At 39.4% G+C, this 26279-nt stretch overlaps 1 protein-coding gene across 1 annotated transcript; it reads left to right on the forward strand.

The window, feature by feature from the left end:
- Positions 1-5830: 5830 nt before the first annotated feature.
- Positions 5831-26279, forward strand: SERPINB12 (serpin family B member 12). Its single transcript, XM_059895033.1, is given in 8 exon segments — positions 5831-5998; positions 8101-8235; positions 8997-9137; positions 10584-10608; positions 10611-10700; positions 12223-12365; positions 25883-26181; positions 26183-26279. Coding segments are annotated over 8 exon segments (1098 nt in total).

Here is a 26279-nt window from a genome sequence, read left to right on the forward strand (position 1 = left end):
CAAACTTGCAATGCCTCAAAATTAACTGCCATGCTTAGTAATACATCTACAGTATATTTAAAAATTATATATACATAAATATAATTTATATATATAAATTATATTTGTATGTATAAATTATATATTAAACTTTTTAAAAGTTATATATAACTTTTTAAAACTTATATACAACTTCTAAAATTTTTATTTTATTTTTTTCAACTCACATATTTTATTTTTTATGATTATAACAATAATATGTTTTCATTATAAAATAATTTGGAAAATTCAGAAAAAAAAGAAGAAAATGAATATCACCTATAATCCCACAACTAAGAGATATCTACTCAAACCTTTGCATAGCATATTTTCTTCCATTGTCTTTCCTGTATATAATGCATCTATATCTAAGTGGATCAAATTGTTGTTTTAAAAATTAATTTTTATTGGAGTATAGTTTTTTTAAAATGTTGTGTTAGTTTCTGCTGTACAGCAAAGTGAATCAGCTATACGTATACATATATCCCCTCTTTTTTGTATTTCCTTCCCATTTAGGTCACCACAGAGCATTGAGTAGAGTTCCCTGTGCTATACAGTAGGTTCTCATTAGTTATCTATTTTATACATAGCAGTGTATACATGTCAATCCCAATCTCCCAGTTCATCCCACCTCCCCTTCATCCCCTGGTATCCATATGTCTGTTCTCTACTCTGTTTCTATTTCTGCTTTGCAAATAAGTTCATCTGTATTGTTTTTCTAGATTCCACATATAAGCGATATTATATGACATATGTTTTTCTCTTTCTGACTTACTTCACTCTGTATGAGAGTCTCTAGGTCTATCCAAGTTTCTGCAAATTTAACTTTTTAAATATATGCATATACACTACTATATATAAAATAGACAACCAACAAGGACTTACTGTACAGCACAGGGAGCTATACTCAATATTTTGTAACAACCTATAAGGGAAAAGAATCTGAAAAAGAATATATATATATATATATATATATATATATATATATATATATATAAAATTGAATCACTGTACTGTACTCCTGAAACTAACACAACATTGTAAATCAACTATACTTCAATTTAAAAAATCAAGACTATATAAACAAAATAAACTATATGTATATGTCTGTAAATATATAGTTATAAAACATATATATTATAAAACATATATAAAAGTGCATAAGAAATAAGTGTAAATTTAATGCATAATCAGCACCCAGATCAAGAAATTGAACATCTCCAGCTCCCTAGATGCCTCCCTCATGCCTGGGCCCAGCGGTGTCCTTGGGCCGGCTCCCATCCGCTCATGAGAGCAGATTCTGTTCTTCCTTTTCCCACCCTGTGCAGTGAAATCTTTTTGGTAGTTTGAAATTGACCACAGTGGGGTTATTTACACAATAGAAATTGACAAGTCCTTCAAATCATGGATTCTTTTGCCTTTTGGAGAGTCAGTTTACTGGCCCACCGTCGTCCCCATCCATTGCTAACCATGGTTCCCCCCGACCCCCCTGCAGGGTAACCACTCTCCTGACTTTTAAAACCGCAGATTAGCTTCGTCTGTTTTGGAACTTTATGTAAATGGAATCATACAGTAGGAAAGTTTTCACTCCACAGGACGCTTGAGAGATCCCTGTTATTATGTGTTGACTACAGTTTACTCAGTGTCTTTGGTGTAAATATTCCATCATATGACTAAACCACAAGTTTTTTATTTATTCCACGGATGATGGACCTTTATGTTGTTTCTGAGTTTTGGCTATTATAAAGTATGACTATAAATATATTTGTGCACACAATTTTTTAAAATCTGAAAGTTATTTTGCTCCATACCTCTGAAAAATAGCTCTTACAGTTACATTGTAGTATTGTGATGATTAGATCTCTACCGTTTCTGATTTTTGCTAAGCTGGTCCTATTTGTAAGTCCAATAGATTTAGAAAGTGTGGTATAGACATTGCCATTTTCAAATTAGTATGGATGTAAAGGGATTTTTTTGATAAAGACAAGAAAACTGAGCTTAAATTTCTTGATTTGAATTGATTTGATTTTTTTTTGTTGTAACAACATATCATAACATGACTCTTACTGACAATCAAAGCTTATCATTAACGAATAAAAACAGTGTTAAGACGTTTTAAATGTTAAAAGTGTTATGTTTTTAAATTGTTTACTTGAATCCGTATTATTAGAATAACTACATTTTGATAAGCACTGTTTTAAAACATCTTCCTGAGTAATACACCTTTGTCTTTTCTACTTCATTTTATAAATTAATATCTTACTCCTCTCTGTTCCTTAGACTCTGTCTGTAGCTGCTAAGATTGTAGTATCTGCTCTGCTAATAGAGCATGGATTTCTCAAAGGCAGAGACTATGTCTTGTTCAGTTTAATCTTTTCTTAGGCAGTGACTAAGCCAGTGGGAGAACTTCATAAATGTTTGTTTATTGAATAACTAGGTGACTGTCAGATTTAGCCAGCTTCTAATTTAAAAACTCAAAAAAAAAAAAAAACCCCAACCCTCAGAAGATGATTACCAGACAACATTTAATCAACTTATTCAATGTTCATGTTTTCCATATTTTAGAGTTTTGTATAAAGCCAGGAAGGATTTCCCTGTTCTAGATGCTTGCACAGAGTCATACGATATTCACTGCAGCTCTCAGGCGGTTCTTCTCTTACTATCCTTCTCAGCTCTCCCTTGGAAGGGGAGGGGGTGTGAAGCTACATTGTCTGTCTTGGAAGCTTAGAACCGGCCTCTGTGGTATAACCAGGTCATCACTCAGCGAATGTGAGACCATGATGGTAATTGGAGCCAGGTTAGGAAACTCACACAAAGCTCACAAAGTTGTGTGCAGGTTCCGTGTTCTTTATGCGCAAATGGGCAGAGAGAATTTGGGGGAAGGGCACTCTGCAGTTCACAGAGTGAGTAAGGATAGTTCTAGAATGAGAAATGAGTGCAAAAAGCAGTATATGCAGCAGAGAACAGGGATGGGCGTGGTGAGGTCTTAGCTCTGCTTTTCTCTTGGCCAGTGTGTCACTGTGTACAAGTTACCTCGCCTCTGCTGGCCTCAGTTTTTTTAGTCTTGAGAAGAAGGGAGTTGGCAAGCATGAACAATCCTGCTCTTTTTAAAGCAGGTAGGGTACTAATTGTTGAGGTCTGTGCATTGTCATGCCAGAAAGAAACACCCTGCCACTCTGATGCCAGGGGCACATCTCCACCAGGGAACAAGGGTGAGGGTGTGCAAACAGCTGGGAGCAAAGCGCCGGGTGGGAATCATTCCGTCTTTTAATCCAAATCCCTTTTTTTCTTCAATACTGTATGTCTCAAGTCTTCTTTTCATAGCAGTGAATAAATAGCCAGAATGTCCATGGCCTTCTCCTCCTTTGATACCGAAGGTTTTGATCAAATATCAATCAACCTTGGTTGTACAGCCAAGGCTTTAAAAAAATATTAGGCTACCTTTTATCCAAAATTTTATGATTTCACAAAAGCCTGTGAAATCCCCTCAACTCGAATATTTTTTAATTTATCTGATTTCTCTACTTCCTTAGTAGACTTGTTACTACATGGTTAATGTGAGCTGTTGTTATAGACAGAATGTGTTGGAGGTGAAGATACTTTTCAACACACACAAGTGTATCTTCCTGAGATGCGAGGCATTATTGAATTTCCAGATGCACCAGGACATACGTTTCTTGGAAAACGCCTACCTGAACCTAGTTTTAACAGCACAAAATGAGAAATATGGTTATGTACAAATTTGGCAAAAAAAAAAAAAAGTGACATTAAACATGGACCGAAAGCAGGAATTCCCTGGTGGTCCAGTGGTTGGGACTCGGCACTTTCACTGCGGGGGCCTGGGTTCCATCCCCGGTCAGGGAACTAAGATCCCACAAGCTATGCGGTGTGGCCAAAAAAAACACCCCAAAAAACAAAAAAATTGGACCAAAAGCTAAACAAGGGGAGAAAGTACCCATATGTAGCAGGCATGTGTTTGATCAGCCGATACTACACTGAGGGGCAACTAAGTAGAAATAGTAGATATAGTAGAAAGAGCACTTAATTTGGACCAAGTACAAGTGGGCTTTGATGCCTCACTTTTCTCATCTGTAAAAAGGGAGTGATAATATCTACCTTGCAGAGTAGGATTAAAGCTAACATATAAAAAATACATGTCTGGCACATTTTTAAAAAGTTACCCAATGTTATCTTTTTGAATCAGATCTTATAGACTAAAAAGGTCTATACTTAACTGGGAAGATGCTAAAGCCAGTGCATACCATTCAAGTCAATACACTATTTCTTAATGCTTACTATGTACCTTGTGTCTGGTGATAAAAACACAAATAAGAGGGCTTGCATTTCCATCTTGGAAAGTCACAATATCCATAGGCAAAAAGATAAAAGAAAGGACATCTCGTTTGAGAGGGCTAGGTCCAAGGTGAGAGCTACATAAGATTCTCTTGATGCTTCTGGAATAGATTATAGGTGGGGGGCAAGGAATCTGTCCTAAACAAGTCACTCTCTTGCTTGGGTTCACTGTTCCCTGTGGTTCTACACTGTCAAGAGAAGGTGTTAAACCTAATGACTTGTAAACCTCCAACATCTTTCAAGGTTTATTATCTCTCGAACAACATCAATAACTGACTTCAGAGCCTCACAGCTTGCAGGTTGCATATGGAATGAGTCAAAAGGAGGCAAGACTGTTACAGAGGACATGGCCCAGGACAACTGGCTGGCCATATCCAAAGTCGTAGGACATGGAGGGGAGAGGACAGGCAAAGACTTAGAAGGAAGAGGTGGAATGACGATTCCTTGGTTAACTTGACCTTGGGGAAATGGTAGCCTTTGACTTTATTTACCTGAATAAAGGCAGTTCTACAACAAAGTGGGTAGAATTGTGCTTCCCAAAAGATATGTTTAAATCCTAATTCCCAGTACCTGTGAATGTGACCTTATTTAGAAATAGGGTCTTTGCAGATATAATCAAGTTAAGATGAGATCGTGGTAGATTAGGGTGGGCCTTAAACCAATGACGAGTGCCCTTGTAAGAAAAAAGAAATTTGGACACACACACACACACTACACAGGGAAGAACACCGTGTGAAGATGGAGGCAGAGATTAGACCGATGCCTCTCAAGCCAAGCACTGCTGCCAAGGGTGGCTGGGAGAGAAGCACGGAACAGACTTTTCCTGAGATCCTCCAGAAAGAACCAATTCTGCCAACACCTTGATTTTGGATTTGTGGCCTCCAAAACTGTGGGGCAATCCATTTTTGTTGTTTAAGACTCCCAGTTTGTGATAATTTGTTATGGCAGCCCTAGGAAACTGATTCACACCACTAAATGAAAATAGATCTCGATCTGAATCAATATCACTATCAACATCTCTGTCTAAATACCAGAAGGATGGTGACCTTAGTATTCCAGTTTTTAATAACATATTGACTGATTGCGTATGCTTGCATCTCAGGTATTTAAAATGAGAACTGGGGCTTCCCTGGTGGCGCAGTGGTTAAGAATCCGCCTGCCAATGCAGGGGACACGGGTTCGAGCCCTGGTCCGGGAAGATCCCACATGCCGCGGAGCAACGAAGCCCATGTGCTACAACTACCGAGGCTGCACTCTAGAGCCCGTGCTTCGCAACAAGAGAAGTCACTGCAATGAGAAGCCCGCGTGCAGCAACGAGGACCCAACGCAGCCAAAAATAAATAAATTTTTAAAAAATTAGAAAAAAATTAAAAATGAGAACTGTTTACCTACTGTGCTCTGATCATCATTTTCTCTCTCTCGTTCTGTTTGTTTGCTTTAGACTGTCATCAGATTCACAATGGACTCTCTCATTGCAGCAAATACCAAATTTTGCTTTGATCTTTTCTGAAAGCTCCGCAAAGATGATTATCATAAGAACGTCTTCTTCTGTCCTCTGAGCCTCTCTGCTGCCCTTGGCATGGTCCGCCTGGGGGCCAGAAGTGACAGTGCACGTCAGATCGACCAGGTGCGGATCCAGTGGTCCAGGTCCACGCTCAGAGTCAGACCCCAATCCTTCGTTGGCAGGCCTGGCTGTCCACGGCGCCCTGGGCTTGCTGGGAGCCGGGTCCGCCCTGGAGCCTTCATTTATCTCCTTGCCCTGCTTCCTCTTCAATCCCACCATCCTTCCAGGCTCAGTTAAGCCTCCACCTCCTTTAGGACGCCCCCCCTCCCCCACCTCACCAGTCGGACAGCTGTTCTCATCATTGCTCTGTCTCTGCCTGCATGTCTGGTGTTTTTTTCTCTCTATAGTTACTGATACCAATATTGCCAGTAATTTTTAATATGTGCATGTGTTTTCTCTCTCACTCATTCCATTACATAAAAATGTGTTAAGCACCAGTTGTGCATCCAGCGGCTAAAGATCCTGGTGTCCTCCTTGACTTCTTTCTTTCTCTCTCACTTCACACCAACTTTGTGAGAAAGGCCTGTTGGCTTTTCTTTTGAAATATATCCAGGACTCTGGCACTTCCCACCACCTCCCTGAGGTCTGCCACTTCTAACCTGGATACGCTTCCTAATGGGCGGCCCTGCTTCCACTGACAGTGTTCTCCACCCAGGTGCCAGAAAGATCCTTTAAACCGAAGTCAGATCCTGTTTCCCATCAACTCAAAACACGGACTTCCCATTTCCCTAATGATAGAAGCCCAAGTCCTTTCAACGACCCGTGAGAAGCGGGGACCTGAGTTCCAGATAACCTGGTGACTCTGTCTCTCCCTCCCCTCCCCTCACTCCAGCCACACTGCCCCCTCCTCCTCTCTTGGGAAATCCACACCCACTCCTGTTTTAGGGCCCGTGTTCCATTCCCTTTGCCTGTTGATGGTTCTTCCCCCAGGTAACTGATCTATAACTTACTTTCTCCTTCAGGACTTTGATCAGGGTTTACCTTCCCAGTGAGGTTTGCTTTGATTTCTCAATCCAAGGCTGCATCCTGGCCCCCAACATTGTAAGATTCCTTCTTATCCTAGCTGCTTTCCCCACGTGGCATTTTCCACCTTCTAACATGCCACATGCAGTAATTAATTACTATGAAAAATGACGTAGTTTTTCTATGCCTCCCCCACTAGAATGTAATCGCCCGGAGGGCAGGACTTTTTGTCCTAGAACAGAGCTTGGCTTATAGCGCGACCCAATACAAATTTGCAGAATGAATGAATGAAAGCGACAAGAACAACTCCCCAGTAAACCACAGGCTCCTGAGGCTGGTTTTACACTTCCCTGGATCTAGCCCAGAGAGCAGAAGTTAAGTATGAACACAGCCGTGGTCCTTAATATGGAGGAGTGAATTATTGGATTGAGGCAGAATGTGTTTAGGGTCATTCTACTTTATTCATTTACTTTGATTTGATGTGTTATTCCATTAGCTAAACTTGACTAGACTGTGGTTGGCATCCTGCAGGCCAGGTTTCAGATGTAGGCACTTGGGTGTCACCTGCCAGCAGACCTACCCTGAGTGGTGCCAGAGGCCCCCCCTTGTCTTCCATCTTTCTGCAAAGCTCTGGATAACTTGTCTTTTGCTTGATTGATTTGAAACTCTAGATCAGCACAGTCTAACACAAATATAATTTGAGCCACATATGTAATTAAAAATATTTTAGTAGCTATACTAAGGAAGTAAAAATAGGTGTGGCTAATTTTAATAATATATATTATTTAACCCAGTAGCTCCAAAATATTATCATATCAACATGTAATAAGTTAAAACATTTAAATGAGATATTTTATGTTCTTTTTTTTTCATACTAAGTCTTCAAAATCTGATGTGTATTTTACACTCACAGTCAATTCAGGCTGGTTCATAGCCACGTGTGGCTCTGGCTGCCTTGATATTCTTTTAGTTTGGTTACATTCATTCTTAAATGCAGTCCCAGGGGAGTAGCATTCCACTTACTTCCTCTCCATTCCACCTCACAGCCCTAGTCAAAGGAAACATGCACTTTTCTTTAAACTGTTGTTGAGTGTTTTGACTCTGTAATCATTGTCATTGCCACATGATAAAAATGTTTCTGAAGCCGTTCAGAATTCCTGCCGTTTGTAGTGTCTGAAAGACCCCATACCATTCTCACGCAGGCACTACACTTCAACGAAGTTTCCCGAAAGGAAAGCAAAGAACCGGGTCCCTGTCTGAAAGGAGAAAAACAAGAAGGGCGTGCTGACAGCTCTCTGGAAGGGCAGAAAGAAAGGACAGGGTCTCTGGCTCTGCAGGTGAGAGCCACCAAGAACTCCTGCCCCCCCTTACAAACATCTCCTCTGGGCTGTCCTATACTGGGTCACTGTTCTTAACCCCCAGCATTAGGTCCTGGCTGTCCTCAACAGCAATAACAATAGTAATAATCCCAAACGACCCACAATTCCTTTCTGATTATGCATCTTATAAGTGCTTGTCCGTAAGCTAGTTTCCTAAAGAGTACGATCTAGTATCTTCTGCTCAGGATAAAGAAACTTAGCTCATAGGCTCAGGACTCACCTACGTTTATAGGTCACGGGTCCCCAGGATGGAGCATGGTTGAGGATGAAGGGCCGTGAGAAGGGGGAGCAGCGACCCCTTACTCTCTCTCTCCACTTTTGCCTATTTTATTTCATGCTGAAATCTGTACTGACACACAAGGCTTTTATGGGTTGTCTTATACCAGGAGCAGTAAAGATATTCTCCAGGTTATATATCTGTCCCTCGATGTTAGGAAGTTTAAAAAGAGGGTGGAGAGATTATCTCTTTCTTGAATCTTTTTGAATACAGAGAAAAACAAGGCACACTGATCTAAGATATAGTGTGCATTGGGGAGCCCCCAGATATATATTTCCTGAATGATCTTGATCCCAACGTGGGAGCCAGGATGGGGACCACGTCTCACCCTCCATCCATCCCTCTCTTCTTCTCAGCTTGCTCGCCCACGTGGTAACCAAGTGAAATGACAACCTGCTTTAACTCTTGTCGTAAGATCACGTTTTATTTCTTCTATTATTAGGCCAAGTCTTAAAAGGATGAGAGTGGACTGCTCAGGTGCTACTTCGGGCAGCTTCTCTCCAAATTAGTCAGGATCAAAGCTGATTACAGCCTGAGTATTGCCAACAGGCTTTAAGGAGAGCAGGAATTCCCAATCCGTCCGGTGAGTTAGGCATGACCGGTGATTAAAGCTACCATATAACTTACTACTTAAAAATCAGCGAGGAGCTGGATTACTCACCTGCTGTCTAGAACACAAACCTCTGACAGGAGGATGTGATGACGGGGTGCCCAGGACCCACGCCTTCTGTTGCCCTCCTCCCAGTTTTCAACTTGAACACTTTAGAAGGTCCCCTGAGTGGAATAGGGCAGGGGAAAGAGGGTCACGTGACCCTCTTCGGAGCACGTTTGGGTTTGGTAACGGTGTTCTCTCTGACCTTGACAGTCTTTCCCAATCAAGGTGCCTGGTAGATGCACTTGATGTGGCCCCTCTTCCCGTTAGTCCCTCCCTCCCCTCTCAAGGCACTTCTCTAAAGTCGTCTTTTGTGCCACGATCAGGCCACCTGCCTATGAAATTGTACTCATTTAAGAAGACGAGCGGCTTAGCCGAAGGAGACTCCGTTTGGAGCCAAAAGACGCAAGTCTTGTCTCCGTGGCTAAAGGCTTTATACCTAGAGCAAGATGCCGCCGACTCTGGGCTTCAGTTTCCTCTCTCGCCACTAGAGGGAGCCACATACTTAGCAATAAACACGAGGGGGCTTGACCAATGGCAAAGGTGGGATACAGAGGATTAGGGCTGGCTTAGTGAGGGGCGGGGGAGGAGGGGGACGTCCCTGATGGTGGCCCGGTTCGAGCCCTGCTTGGGGAAATAAGATCCCACATGCCACACCGCATGGCCAAAAAAAAAAAAAAAAAAAAGAAAAATGACGGGGGTAGCGTACTTTGACCAAAATTAGTATATTCTCTTAAAATGGAAACGAGATTTTATATGCTGTTTTTTTTTTTAAACTAGCTTTATTGAAGTATAAATTCATGTAACATACAACTCACTTATTAAAAATGCACACAGCAATGGTTTTGGTATATTACATTAAAATTTTTTAAAATCGTGGTAAAATATCTATAACATAAAAATTGTCATTTTGACCTTTTCTAAGTATACAGTTCAGTGGTATTAATTACATTCATGTTGTGTAATGATCACCCTATCTATTTCCAAAATTGTTCGTCACTGTAAATAGAAACTCTGTACCATTAAGCAGGGTTCTAATACTTAAAAAAATAAAGCATTTTACAGCGAAGTCTCTAAAGTTACTTGCTATTTGTCTTGTGATGTCTCCACAAATGGAACATCCAAATCTGGTAAGAAAGGTTTGTGTCGTTTTAACGATGGACTGCTCCACGAATAAGCATTTTATACCCTAAATTATCACTACAGCCACTGAAATGTCTCTGGCTAATTAAGATTGGGGATACATAGAGACCACATGCACCCAGTGTAAATGACTAGACACTTCTTTCTCATTAGGCTTCTCATGACTGCCTCACTCCTAACTATTAGCGTAAGTATGATTTTATTTCACTATTTCCATTTATTCCAATTTATCAGGAATACTCAGATGGCGTGATTCAATTTTACACACGACGACTGAAAAGGTTGTTTTCCAGAAAGACACTGAAAAATCCAGGTAAGAGATTAACTTCTGGGTGGAATCTCAATCCCAAGGTAAGAAATAACCCAACACAATGGAGGTGGTATTCTTTTCCATTTAAAAGAAAAAAGTCAGCCCAGCTTTTCAGATTGTTAGTCTGTTGGGACCAGATGCTCACATGTGTGGATTGGGTCCAAAGCTTGTTTTGCGCGTGTCACAGTTAAAATGCTTAGATGCTATGGTTTATTTCTGGTCCTTTGCTCCATCATGAAGGTGAGATGCCTTTCAGCCAAGCACAATGCCAGCAGGATGTCAACTATTTCCATTTTTTAAAAAGGGTCAGTAGAAAAATGGTGAAGATAATCTAGTTATTCAGAGGGAAATGGAAATAATAAAATCCTAATTCTTATCAACTTTTCACTACATTTATAGGTGTTTTCTTAGTGAAGGAATGATGGTGTTAAGTGGTGGAAATTTGAGTTCAACATAAATGGAATCATTTTTTAATATGAAACTGCCCTGTCTGCCCTTTCCTTGGGGGAGGCACCCAAACTCCAAAATTATTTCTCCTTACTTCTTCAACAGTGCACAAAAATTGCCCTTCTTTCAAGGTTCCATTCATTTGCCAAAAGGAAAACTGGTTCACTAAAAAAATTCATACCAAGGCATGAATATCTAGTTTCTTCTTAGTTAGTTACTTTCCCAGCATCCTTCAAGTGTAGTTAATGTCAGCATCATCTATTACTATGGGATTTGAGTGTAAATCTCCTTGAGGTGGAAGAGTCTTCTCATCTTAAGGCTGAGGCGTGCATTCAAGTACATGATGACGTGGTATTTTGAGGTGGAAAAGGATGCATACTGAAGATGGACCATTGCCTGATAGCATGGGCTTTTCCAGTCTGCTGCAGGGCTGTGTTCTTGCAGAAGGAGCCCAGGGCTGCGCCAAGAGTGGGAAGGACCCTGGATTGATCTCAGCCAGTCTTGCTACTTTTTGGCTGTGTGACCTCACATCTCATGGGCTGTAGTTTATTCTTCTATAAAGAAGGGATAACAATACCTTATTTCTCATGGTTGATGTAAGATGGAATGAGAGAGGGCATGTGAAAGTCCCTACAAAATAGGATTTATATAATGGCTAGTACATATATATGCATTTTTGTTTATACGTAAGCATATTAACTCTGCTGTGATGAATGCTTGAGATAGGAAGTTTACACAGTAGTTTTTTTTCTCGAGGAGATTATAATAAAATCAGGTGGCAGGATCTACACTTTGAAAGATCAATCATGACATAAGAAGTCTGATGACAATTCGATCCACAGTGATATAATCAAGAAATTCTCTCAGTGACAGTGCCCTGAATTGGATCCCCCTTGGGGATGAGTAAGAGGGTCCTTCCCCCATCACTCCCACTCTCACCTCTACTTTCACTCCACCCAGGACTAAGGGTGGTTTAATTTTATTGGATTCGTTCTTGAATGAGACATGCTCTAGCCTTGGGGATATTAAACTGCATTAAAGAAAATCTGGCTACATGATTACTTTTGCTATAATTCATATTTAGGATATTCCTTGGAAACTTTCTTTTTTTTTAAGGTAAAATCAAGGAACTCTGTAGCAAGGGCGCTATCAACAATTCGACCATGCTGGTGCTGGTGAATGCTGTTTACTTCAAGGCCAAGTGGGAAAAATATTTTGACTGTGAAAACACAGTTGATGCGTTTTTCTCTCCAAGTGAGGTACTGTACTAGAGCACACAGTTTTCTAGATATTCCACTCACAATTTCCACTAAGAGTGATTGGCAGTATGTATACTCGAATCTAAAACTTAGGTCTCTGGGTTACAACTTACATTTATAATAAGAGCATTTTGTTATTGAATATCCTGACTTCTGGCTCTAACTCACAATATTTTTCTGTAGCTCAGTTAGAGACCCTTTAGGCAAATCCTCTTTTTTGGTCCACGTGCCTTGACAGAAGTGGAGATGCTGATGTTGAAATAGATTGCTTGTGAGGTAGGAATTAATAAAGGCTGGGGAAGCTCAGCCTGGCGGGCAAAGAGATAAAGATAGAGGGAGAGTGAAAGTGAGAGAGAAATACAGGGAGATGGGAGAACAGGTGTAACAATGAGAATAATAACCATTATTCAAAATTTATCATGTGCTAGCACTATGTTAAGTACTTTACATACATTATTTTCTTTAATCCTTGCAAAACCCGAATGGTATTATCTCTGTTTTATAGAAGAGGAGGTTGAACTTCAGAATATTAAGGCTTGGTCAAACTCACCCAGCTTAATCAAGCGAGCTTTGCTGGGCTTTGAACACTAGCCTGTCAGACACCGAAGAACACAGGAACCCAAATTTTCCTATAACTTTTAAATAGGAAAGAGATTTGCTTGGAGGTGTTTTGAGTGAAATCAGAGGATTTTGAGGCTTAGGGAAAGACCTTGAGGACGGTTGCCAACTATGGAGATAGACTCAGGCCCTTTGAAGTATTTGGGGCATCCTTGCAGGCACATCCTCTGACCCGAACACGATTTTCTTCCTCTTGAGGCTTGAAAGGAATATCACTTATGGAAAACTCGTGGCCTGGAGCAGTTCAGAAAATATGTCAGCAAAAAGTGTAGCTGTCTCCTTCCCCCAGTTCACCCTGGAAGACAGCTACGATCTCATTCCTGTTCTACGGGACATGGGTATCACAGATACCTCTGATGAAGCAAAGGCTGACCTTACTGGAAACTCCCCAAGTCCCAGTTTGTACCTGTCAAAAGTTGTCCATAAAACCTCTGTGGAGGTGGATGAAAATGGTATCCAGGCAGCCACAGCCAGTGGTGGTGTTGGCAAGGAATTGTCCTTACCATCGTGGGAGACGTTTAATGCTAATCACCCTTTTCTCTTTTTCATCAGACACAACAAAACCCAAACCATTCTCTTCTATGGCAGGGTCTGCTCTCCTTGAAAGGAGCACATTATCTAGTACTTGGGAGCTGGAAGAAAGTGGCAATACAATCCTCCCCTGGTATCACACGGGCATTTGTGTTTTTGCTGATATCTAAAGCTGACGGAATTCTAGCACAACTCCACGCTCCCTTCCTCCAGCCACTGGTCCTCACTTGTCCTGACCTTTCTCTCACCCTGTAGCAGATTTTCATCTCAGTCCATTAGTATCAAAGGGTCCTTGCTCCCTCCCTAAGCTTTCACCACCCTAAGCTTTCAAGCATATAAATTCACCCCCTGTGACCTGAAGGTCAACGTAATTGAGGAAGATATTGATTCTAAGTTACTGACCTCCTTATGAAGGAATCCTGAAAGTTCAAGTCATTAGACCACATCTAGGAAATAGCAAACTCAGAAAACGCTTTACCATGGGTGGCAAGAGAAAATGTTTCAGTGGGATCTGTTTTGGAAACTCAGCTCTATTTCTGCAGCAGTTGAAATCCTGGTGCATCAGTGGGCGAGACGCCCCGCCTCTTCCTCTTCCGTCTTCTGCTGCACGGAGGGTGTCCCATGAGGGGCTTCTCACTTGGGCTTAGGGGGGATTTCAGTGACAGCGCAAGGGTGTAAGACTCCCCAGCCAACGTGCGTTTTGCACAGAGCAGAATGGTATTCGTCTTGTGAATCTGACATTGACTCAGGAGAGTGGTGAGTGGATTGAAAAGAGACGAGTTTCAGTTTTCCTTATAGAGTCTCCTACGCCATCATCATGAAACTCTTCCCATGTCTCTTCTTCACCCCCATCCTCAGAGAATTCTCCTCTGGAGTTACTCCTAAATACCCAGCATGTTGAGGGTGGGAGAGAAGCGCTGCCCTCTCTCTGGGCTCCCCATTCTCCTCTCTCTGTCCTCTGGCCACGTGGACCGATTTGTCCTCCCAGAGGTCTCATGAGAGCAGGCCTGGGCATGATGTTCAGGGAAACCCTTGTCAGGAGGGCTATTGGCGTCCTCTCAACTGAAAGCCTGACAACAGAGTGTTCAAGACTCCAGGACCCCAGGACCTTTGTTCTCGGATGTGTTGGTCCAAGTTCTGGAGCTCTGCCTCAGTTGCACGTTCTGGAATGACAACTGACACACCTAACTCAAGGAATCGGTCAGTTTCTCTTCCGTAAAGGTGAATTTCTGGTCTTGGTTGTGGCCCAGTTTCCCTGCCCTGTGACCGTCCTCCTCCCAGTTGCCACTGTGTTGGTTAAATGTGGCTGTAGCAGTTTTTAAAGGAAAAGGTAGGTTAACTTCACCTTCTCTCCTGCCAGCCCGCCCCTAGTTCTCTCACTAGTGTTTTCGTTGTGCTGGAGAAGACAACTGTCACGTTCTTCATAGAGGCTTCTCATGGTCAAAACTTGTTCATGGTATAAAATTTTCTCATTGGTAACATAAGGCTGTTATTCCTGGTCCTTTACCCAGAATGCATGTGCCACACATCAAATTTATCTCAGATTATCAAAAACATAGTCTCTCCTGCGGTTCCTTTTGGGAATAATGTTTTGAGGGCTGATTCCGTGCTGACCTGGCACCACAGCTGGACACTGAGTGAATAACCATGACCTATACTATAGGTCTGGCTTTGTCTGGCATTGCTTTAGTTCTTATTGTTTTCCTTGATAAGCATATTTTCTCATTTGTATTGGGATTTTTCAGAATTTTAATCATGAGGGGAAAATGAATCTATTTACAATAAAGAGAAAGTGTGATTCTTAAATCTTTCTGTAAGTCAGTAAACACATTATTTTTACTGATCTGTGATTGATTAAAATGTTTCCTAGTGAATAAAGCACTTTTGTCATTAGTTAAAATATGTTTGATGTGTTACCAACTGACTTTTTTTAGTGACATAAATACTTTAAAGTTCATCTAAAAATGTAGAAATACATATGCTATAAAGCTAACAATTCTTCTCAGTTATGTAAGAATAATATATCTTGTGCTAGTAATAATTTTTTTCCCAACTTTCCACCATAATTACATATGAAGGCACACAAAAAAGATGAAAACTCACAACAATTCTGAAATCTAAGAGTGATGGCGAATGGATCATTATAATAAGGGGAACGTTTCTGCTGACTACACGTTGATGGGGCTGGATGGAAAGGCGTGGTTGAGGGGTGACCTAATCATGCCCCCGCTGTGTCAGCCTGCCTTGTTTTCTTCCTAGAACTGCCTTCCACTGAATTCAGAAACACAAAATCTCTGCCAGTCTCAGCATGGGGCACCCATCTCTCTACTTCACATTTGCTGCTGTCTCCCAGCCTCTGCCTTTCTAATCAATCTGTTTTCTTTCTGCAGACATTGAAAGACTGAATGAAACTCCCCACGTTTGACTCGGAGGAAGGTGAGGACAGGCATTGGTGCTTTCCATCCTAGGCAGTTTAGTCATTGCAAGTGAAGTCCTTTTGTTGCGACAAGAATAAATAGAGCCCTGGTGGCGGTGTTCTTGGGTTTGTATCGTTCACCTGCCCTCTCTGTTGAGGGTGTCAGAGAGTCAGGCCATCCAGAGAGGGGAGGGTTCTAACTTAGTGCCACAGAACCACACGAGAGGGACGCCTATGAGACGCTGGGAATTAAGGTCAAAATTAGGATCCCTTTGACTCTTTATTCTTCTCACACCAGCAAGGATAGAAAGGAATGAAAATGTGCCATTTGCAGAGACATGGATGGACATAGAGACTGTCATACAGAATGAGGTAAGTCAGAAAGAGAAAAACAAGTATTGTATAATATAGCTTACATGGGGAGTCTAGAAAAATGATACAGATGAATTTATTTGCAAAGCAGAAATAGAGACATAGACGTAGAGAACAGACATATGAATACCAAGGCGGGGAGGAGGGTGGCTTGAACTGGGAGATTGGGATTGACATATATACACTATTGATACTATGTATAAAATAGATAACTAATGAGAACCTGCTGTATAGCACAGGGAACTCTACTCTGTGCTCTGTGGTGACCTAAATGGGAAGGAAATACAAAAAAGAGGGGATATATGTATAGGTATAGCTGATTCACTTTGCTGTACAGCAGAAACTAACACAACATTTGTAAAGCAATTATTTTCCAATAAAGATAAAAATAAAAATAAAAAAAACTTAAGGGCTTCCCTGGTGGCACAGTGGTTGGGAATCTGCTTGCCAGTGCAGGGGACATGGGTTCGAGCCCTGGTCTGGGAAGATCCCACATGCCACGGAGCAACTGGGCCCATGAGCCCCAACTACTGAGCCTGCGCGCGTCTGGAGCCTGTGCTCCGCAACAAGAGAGGCCGCAATAATGAGAGGCCCACGCACTGCATTGAAGAGTGGCCCCCACTTGCCGCAACTAGAGAAAGCCCTCGCACAGAAATGAAGACCCAACACAGCCATAAATAAATAAATAAATAGATAAAATTAAAAACAACAACAACAACAAAAAACTTAAAAAAAAGAAGAGTGGCCAGTGGGGATCGAGAACTCAAAGAGCAGGATGAGTATGAGGCAGGCAGCCATTGTGGCGGCAGGATTGGGCACTTCACTAGGAGCAGACGGGCAGGTGTGCATCTTTCTGCCCCTGCCTTGTGCTACACCACAGAGTGACAGAGCTCTCTGCCTCCAGGCTGGAGCAAGTAAGTGTGTCTGGGCATAGAGGCATCCCAGTGCCGTCAGAAGGCTGTCCGTATTGAAGAGGAGGACAAGTTCCCACTCAGGGGTTATGAGCTCCTAGTACCCTTGCCTGGAAGCCCACACAGCCTCTCCCGCTCCTAAGTTGCCAAAGCAAATTGTGGTAGCCGCAAAAACGCGTTCGTAGACGGTCTAATGAGGAGTCTCAAGTAGAGAGACAAGCATATAACCGAGATCACCAAATGGTTGGGGGAAATAACCACTTGAAAGAAAAACAACCTCCAAAGAGTTAATCGGTCGAACAAGAGACATCAAAAAATACGAAATAAGAACAGGGGATTATTAAAATATTCATTTAGGGTTCCTGGAAATAAACGTCGTTATTACAAAAGGTCAGTAAATTGACTGAGGAACACAGCTGAAAAGTCAGTTGGCAGATTTGATCCGTGGAATTCTACAAAACTATAGAGTAAAAAGATAAAGAGAGAAAGTACTTTGTTAAGAGCCCTGCAAGGTAGTTGAAGAAATTTCAGCATTTATCAGTGAGCATTTCAGGAACAGAGAGAGCTGAGGGGAGAATGTACTCAAAGATCATCAGAAAAGAAAATGTAGAGAATTAAAAGCAAATTCATGCAGGCTGAAAGGGCCCATTGAGAACTTATGCTTCCACACTGTGGCAGAATTATGGAAGATCAAGGAAAAAAGTAAGTGTTCCAGAAGCACTGTGAGTTAGAAGAAATATAATTCATAAAATGGAACAGGAATCAGATTGAGTTTAGGATTATCTTTGTCTCTGCCAGAAGACAGAGCAATACTTTTAGGTTCTGAGAGAAAAAAAATTATGAAATGAAAATATGTACCAGTAGAAACTGTTATTCAAGCGTGATGGTAAAGGCATGACTAGGGACCCTAAGTTTAGTACCTGCAAACTTTAGCCTAAAAGAATATCTGCTCTACTCCAAAAAAATTTAAAAGATGAATTGGAGAAGAAAATGTGGGATATGAGGAGTGATGCCAACAAAGGAACAAAAAAAGAATAAAACATTATTTAAGCCTAAATTAGAATTGACAAATTAAGATTCAGATGATCTCAACATGAGAGGTGGGAGATGGTGGGATGAGGAGTGAGGAGGGAACTAGAGGCATAGGAATAAAACCTCTTGTTATAGTTCAGGGGACGGTGGGGAGAATAGATGATCCCTACATGTTAATAGGAAATTACGTTCAGTATTTGTGTTAAACCTAAGGATGACCAGTTGCAGAACTAGGATAGGCTGCATAACTGCCAAAACATGAGGTGGCAAAAAGAATGAAGAACACTTGATCAACTCAAAGAAATGTGAAAAAAGAAGAAAAGACAAGAAAGCATGGTAATACATAAAACAAGATGGCAAATAAGTCCAAATATGACTAGTCCCAAGAAATGTGAATGAGTTAAATTGGACAGTAAAGACATACTGAATTAAAAATACAAAGATTTATTTATAGACTATTTATAGGAGACAATAATAACAATAATAAGATTAAAATAAAGGTAGAGAAAAAGGGATACTAGAGAAATATTAACAGGAGGGAAGTGAGAATAGGAACAATATCAGATAAAAACCTAATCAAAGTCTAAAACAATAATAGGGATTAAAGATAAATGTTTCACTTTGATAAAAGATGCCATTTATCAAAAACAAAAAATGATATCACTTAAGAGTATAATTTCTAAATACAAATAGATACAAATAAAGGAAGAAATTGAAAAATCAACAAAAATAGTGAATAACTTTAATACATTTTTTTCTACATAGCAATTCAAGTAGGAAAAAAAGCTACTCACAGGAAAATGTAAAACTTTTAATGCACTTATTAGAAAACAAGAAACAATTAAAACACTAATTAAGATTTTCCCCCCAGAAGTTTGAAAAGAGAACAATACACTTAAGCCCCTGTAAAGGTGAAAAGAGTGAAAATAAAGGCAGAGATTTAAAAAAATGGAAGAAAAAGCTTAAAAAAGGAATTCGAGGTATGATAAAAAGAAAGACTATAAAGACATTAACGAACAATCTAGGAATAAGAAGTGACATGTTATTTTGGGTTTGTGAAGGTTTATCTTTAGAGGAAATTCCTAGGAGCAAAATTGCTGGGACAAAATGCTATTATTGCCTATGTGACTTTGTTAGCTATTGCTGAATTCATAGCATAACGGCTATACCATAGCACTCCAATTAGCAATGTGTGTAGGTGCTTGTTTCCTTATAAACATGCCCACAGAATGCTGTAAAACCTTTGGATTTTTGCCAAACAGACAAGAAAAGATATATTAGTATAGATTTAATTTGGGTATCTCTTGTTTTGAATGAACTTGAGCTTGTTGTCATATGTTCAGTCTTTTTTTATCTTTTCCTGTGTAATATCTATTCATATTTTTTGACTGTATTTATGTAGGTTTTTTTCCCCTTGATGTTGTCAACTTAAAAAAAAAAAGCACAACGTGAGGGTTGTGAGTTAAGTTTCATCTGGGGCAAAATGAGGACTGTAGCCTGGGAGACAGCAACTCAGATAGCTCTGAGAAACGGCTCCAAAGAGGCAGGGGTGAAGGCCAGTATATACGTGATTTTGGTGAAGGCAGCCCATATTTTTTGCAGAAGGTTTCTGCTAGTCATGAGGAGCAGTCATCACCATGAAGGATTTTAGTGTTTTTCTGGAAATGAGGAGATACAAGAATCGGGCTCATAAAATTGGCTCCTGAAAATATCTAACTATCTGAAGACCTGTTCTGCCAGTTTTTCCCAGAGCAGAGCGCCTCATTTCTGCTCTCCACCCTGAACTCCTGGCAGGGGGGTGTTGGAGGTCAGCAGCTGCAGCAGCATATGATTTAATCCTCGTAGAGGTAGATGGCAAGTGCCCATGGCGAGTGCCAGTTTGTAGCTGACAATGTTTAAGAGCTCCTTATGAGTTAGGAAAATTAACTCTTCATGTTAGAATTAGCAAAAACTTTTTCTTGGGTTGTCATTTCTCTTTGACATTACTTATCGTATCTATTTTTCCTTTGGCCAAAAAAAAAAAAAAAAAAAACCCAAAAACTAAATTAAAATTTTTGCATGAGCTGAATTGATCAATCTTTTCCTTCATTGCTTCAGGCTTGCCCCACATCCAGGTTGTAAAAGAATTTACCCATTTCCCCCCCCCATTACCTATAAGATTTCAGTTTAAAAAATTTAGATGTCTGGTCCCAATGGAATTTGTTCTGGCGTAGGAGGTGAAGTATGGATCCAATTTTTATCTTTTTCCAAATGGCTATCCAGTTGTTCCAATACCAGAATTTGAGGTACCACATTTATTAGACATTAAATTTCTGTATGTGCTTCCTTCTTTTTATGAACTTTTTGCCCTGTTCCATTGGTCTGTCTACCCATGTGCCAGCATCACAATATTTTAATTATAGAGATTTTATTGCTTTCCTTTTCAAAGTTTTTCTACGTATTCTTGTTTGCTTATTTTTTCATATGAACTTTAGAATCGTTTTGTCTTGCTGTTTACTATTTTTTCTCTTTTGAATTTTTCCTTATGGTATTTAGGAAAGTTTGTATTTTTTTTGTTTTAGATGTTGCTTTTTATCATTACATAATGACATTACACTTTTTAACTTGCTTAGGTTTTTATTATTTTTAAATGATATCTTCTGACTCTCATCTATTACCGGGGCAATAACCAATGGACTTATTTGACCTTCTCATTTTTTTCTAGCATCTTCTCCCACATTTTGAGTCGTGTTATTTCTGCTTTGGTGGAACATATGAAACTTAGAGTATTTACATGTTACTTTTCCACCCTTATCCCCGAATTTGTTTTAGTCCTAGAGCTACAATAAAATATATTCATGCTTACTACTACCAGCTTTTTGCTGAATCTTCCCCAGTCATTTTTGCTGTTTTTGGATGAAGCTTATCCTCTGGTAAGTATCTCAAGAAGGGCTAACAAATATAATATTCTTGAAACCCTTGACTGTTTAACACTGTTTCCCTATGGTCTTCTTTAAAAAATTAATTTATTTTTTTTTAATTGGGTTGTAGTTGTTTACAACGTTGTGTTAGTTTCTGCTGTACAGCAAAGTGAATCAGTCATACGTATACATATATCCCCTCTTTTTTGAATTTCCTTCCCATTTAGGTCACCACAGAGCATTGAGTAGAGTTCCCTGTGCTATACAGCAGGTTCTCATTAGTTATCTATTTTATACATATTAGTGTATATATGTCAATCCCAATCTCCCAATTCATCCCACCCCCCCTTTCCCTCCTTGGTGTCCACATGCTTGTTCTCTACCTCTGTGTCTCTATTTCTGCCTTGCAAACAGGTCCATCTGTACCATTTTTCTAGATTGTAGAGACGTGGATGGACCTAGAGACTGTCAAACAGAGTGACGTAAGTCAGAAAGAGAAAAACAAATATCGTATAATCTCTATGGTCTTGATTCATAAAAGGGAACTTGCTGGGATATAAGATTTTTGGTTTGGATTTACTTTGAGTTTCTTTAAATATTGTTCCACTGATTTGTATGTTGCTCTCAAATCTGATGTCAACCTGATTTTCTTTACTTTATAACGAGTTGATTCACACCACCACCCCCCCTCCCCCCGGACCCTGCACACCCTCGGGAGATGGATGTTAAAGACTAATCCTTTTTCTAAAATACGCCTTAGACTTGGTTGTTCAGGGTCAATTTCCCAGGTACACTGTAGGCCCTTTCAATATGTAGATTCAGGATTTATTTTAATTTGGAACGCTTTCTTGGATGATAGTTCTAAATATTATTTCTCCTCCACTGTTTTATCTTTGTGTTTAGAGACTATACATATTTAGACTTGCTTGGTTTCTATTTCTAACCCAATCTCTCTGTTCCTTTGACTCCTTCTTTACTTTGTTTTCCTGCTCTAGGCTATTTTTATTTCTCTTCTCTATGTTCCTTATTGTACTTTCTCCTATAGACGACTTGTTATTTCATCTGATTACTGAGATGATTTTATTTCTATACTTTCTTGGGTTCAGACAGAGCTCCTGACACATCTTCCTTTTTGTTATTGTTGCTGTTGATTTCTATTCTGAGTTTTTGACATGATGATTTGTAGCATTCATCGTGTTTACAATTGCTTTACAAATGATATTTATTTTGTAAGGTAGCTTTATGTTGTAGCTTTTTTTTTTTTGCCTCGTGGTTGATTTCTTGGAGAATATTTTCATCAGCTGAAAAGTTTTTGATTTTCACTCTTTTCTTCTTAAAGTAGTTTTACATATTTGTTGAGCACCTTTTTCTGTTCATATTAAAATGTGTAGGATTTTGGACTAAAAATGACAGGTAACTTTGCAAAGGCAATTTGGGTTCCTCACTGTTTTTTGGTTCAAGGGTGCCCTCTTCAGTTGGTTAAGTTCAGCTTTTAAAACAAATGGTGCCTTATTGCTAGACTTGTTGATCTGAGCTATGTGCACAGAGATTTGAAATTATTCTGAGGAACGGTTTCCACCAGAGGAATAAACATTGGTAAAGAGAGACCAAGCCATTATTCAGAGACTTTATGATCATTTTTTATGGAAAATCTAAGTGAATTAGCTGACAATTTACCTAATAAGAAAGTTCTTTAAGATGTTCAGCTAGATATCCAAAATTAAAAACAAAACAAAAAAACCCAGTAATAACTATTGGCAAGTTCAATGTTTTATTTAATTCATAAAACTCAATTCTATTTGAGATTTTTCTTATTACTTATTTGTTTATTTATAGTATGCATCTCCCTAATAGAATGTGAATTTAATGATAGAAGGGATCTTTTATGTTTTATTCATTGATGTACATCAGTACCGAAACCAGTATGTGTCACAGAGAAGATGCTCAAAAATATGTGTTGAATAAATGAATGAATGGAAAAACCAAAGAGCTTCTTCACAAGCATATCAAAACAATAAATATCTATGAATAAATCTAACAAGAAATGTGTTTTTGTGATGAATAACACAATATGGAAATATTATTTTTAATATTTTATATAAAAATATAGCTCAATGAATTATCAAAAAGTGAACATCCATTAAACCACCACTCAGGTAAAGAAACAAAATATTATCATCACCTAATCCCTCCTTGTGTCTCTTTCCAATGATTATTTCCTTCATCCTCCTTAAAATATAACTAGTATGTTGACTTGTATCACCATAATTTAGTTTTGCCTTCTTTGGAATTTTATCTATGTAGAATCAGAGTATGTATTCTTTTGCATTTGGATTTTCTTGTTTAATGCTGTTGGTGAAATTCATCCATTTGTTATCTGCAGCTTTATTTCATTCATTGTCATTGCTATGCAGTATTTCAGTATGTGAATGTACGATCCTTTCTTTATATGGTTGTACATGCCTCTTGGTACCCGTGAGCACATACTTCCGTTGGGTGTACACCTGAGGTGGAATTGCTGATCATAGGGTATGTGTATATTTAACTTTAATAATGTTTTTTGAATAATGAAAGCTTTTAACTTTTATGTAGCCAATTTATTAATCTTTACCATTAATGTAAATACTTTTGTTGTGTTTCATGTAGTTCCGCAATTCACTTAGAATTGATGTTTTGTATATGGTATGAGGCAGTAGTTAAGACTTATTTTTACCCCATACGATCATCCAACTGACTCAGCATCAAGATTTATTTTTACCACATACGATCATCCAGCTGACTCAGCATCATTTATTGAAAACTCAGCTCTTTCCCCACTGCTCTGCAGCAACGTTTTTTAAAAAAGTCAAGTGTGCACATATAAGTAGACACTTTTCTGGGCCTTTGTTCTGGCCTACCCTTTGCCAAAACAACACTTAATTATTTAATGGCAAGTCTTGCCATCTGATAGAACAGGTCTTACCTCCTCCTCCTTCAGGGATATTTTGCCTATTCTTGGTCCTCTGCTATTTCATATAAATTTGGAATCAGCTGGTCAATTTTTTGAAAATGAAACCTCTTGGGATTTCATTTGAGATTGTAATAATCCATTTTGGAAGAACTGACATCTTTAGAATACTGAGTCTTCCAAACCATGAATAAAATACATCCTGCTATTTGCTTAGATCTTCTTAATGTTCCTATATTACGTTTGATCTTTTTCTACATACAGGTTAGCACATCTTTCATTTTTAATAAGTTTGAGATGCTTTTTGATATTCTTTTAAATTGTACATTTAAGAAATTTTCAATTTCTAACTGTATGTTGCTAGTACATTAAAATATTTGATTTTTTTGACTACTGACCTTGCATTCAGCAATTTTGCTAAACTCACTTTTTAATTCTTATAAAGTATGTGTTGATTCCTTTGTGAATGATAATTTTGTTTTTTCATTTTGAGTGTCTTGAAACTTTTAGTTAACTAATGAATTAATCAATCAATTGCCTTATTGCACTTGCTAGGATCTTTGGTTCAGTTTTGAATGGAAATAGTAAGAGTGGGCATACTTATTCTGTTTTTGATCACAAACAGAATGCTGGTTTTCTCTCTCTCTCTTTCTGCATTTCTTTCTATGTATAAACTCCAGTGAAGAACATGTAAGATAAGCATGTTTCTTGCTCAATATGTAAAGATGCCAATGTCTGCTGCATTTACGTGCCAGTTCTGAAGAGTCCCCATCTAAATTCCCAGAGGGTTTTTCGTAGGCCTTTCCCCATTTTCAAATCAACTCAGTCATACCTGGCCCACTGGAGAAAATACTCCCACGACATCCTACTCTTTTTTAAAAATTTTATTTATTTATTTATTATTATTCTTATTATTCTTTTGGCTGTGTTGGGTCTTCGTTTCTGTGCAAGGGCTTTCTCTAGTTGCGGCAAGCGGGGGCCACTCTTCATCGCGGTGCGTGGGCCTCTCATTGCGGAGCACAGGCTCCAGATGCGCAGGCTCAGTAGTTGTGGCTCACGGGCCCAGTTGCTCCACGGCATGTGGGATCTTCCCAGACCAGGGCTCGAACCCGTGTCCCCTGCATTGGCAGGTGGATTCTCAACCACTGTGCCACCAGGGAAGCCCCATCCTTCTCTTTATATCAATCCATTATTTCACCAAGGCTTCAATATCTTCATCTGCTCACATCATATGCCAGTCAACCCGAGCAGCCATCGAAAGCTCACTAGCCGTTTAAGGGCTCAGAGCAGCAAGATATTTAGGAGAGAGAGATATGCAGTGGTGTGAAAAAGTTTACATTAAAACAAGAAAAATGGATATTCAATGTGATTGCAACTGTATAATATATATTATATTATGTATTAATATAATATAAATTTTATCATAATATTATAGTTATATATAATTTATATACAATAGTATAGAAATTATATATAATACATATGTAGACAAAGATTAGAGGGGAATAGTCAAAAATGAAATAATATATATCGATAGAGTAAGAAATGACTTATTTCTCACCTTTAAAAATTCATTTAATGCTACTGAGTTTTCATACATACACAGATAATTTAAATAGAGAAATATAAGACAAGTGCCTGGTATATAAAGATAACAGCTGAGTGAAATGAAATTTCTATTTTCATTTGTTACTCAAACTAATGATTTCTGACTGATATACATTAGCGTTACACTGTTTCAAATTTTTATTGATAATCATGGCATTTTTCCCTCCTTTTTTTTTAAATAGATTATAGATAAAATAACTCCCAAGAAATTAATAGAATGGACTAGCCCAGGGCATATGGAAGAAAGGCATATGAACTTGCACTTGCCGCGCTTTGCAGTGGAGGCTAGTTGCGACCTGGAGGCCGTCCTGACAGCCATGGGGATGGAGGACGCCTTCAGTGAGCAGAAAGCTGACTATGATCCAGGAACGTCCTCACACTCCGGGTCGCATGCCCACAAGTTCCTGCACAGGCCCTTCTTGGTGGTAACCGAGGAAGGTTCGGAGGCTGCAGCTGCCACCAGTGTGGGCTTAGCTGTCACATCACACAAATTTTCACTGCAATCACCCTTTCCTGTTCCTCATCAGGCACAATGAGTCCAACAGTGTCCTCTTCTTTGGCCGATTTTCTTCTCCTTAG

The sequence above is a fragment of the Balaenoptera ricei genome, chromosome 14 (assembly GCF_028023285.1).
Source record: "Balaenoptera ricei isolate mBalRic1 chromosome 14, mBalRic1.hap2, whole genome shotgun sequence".
Classification (NCBI taxonomy): domain Eukaryota; kingdom Metazoa; phylum Chordata; class Mammalia; order Artiodactyla; family Balaenopteridae; genus Balaenoptera; species Balaenoptera ricei.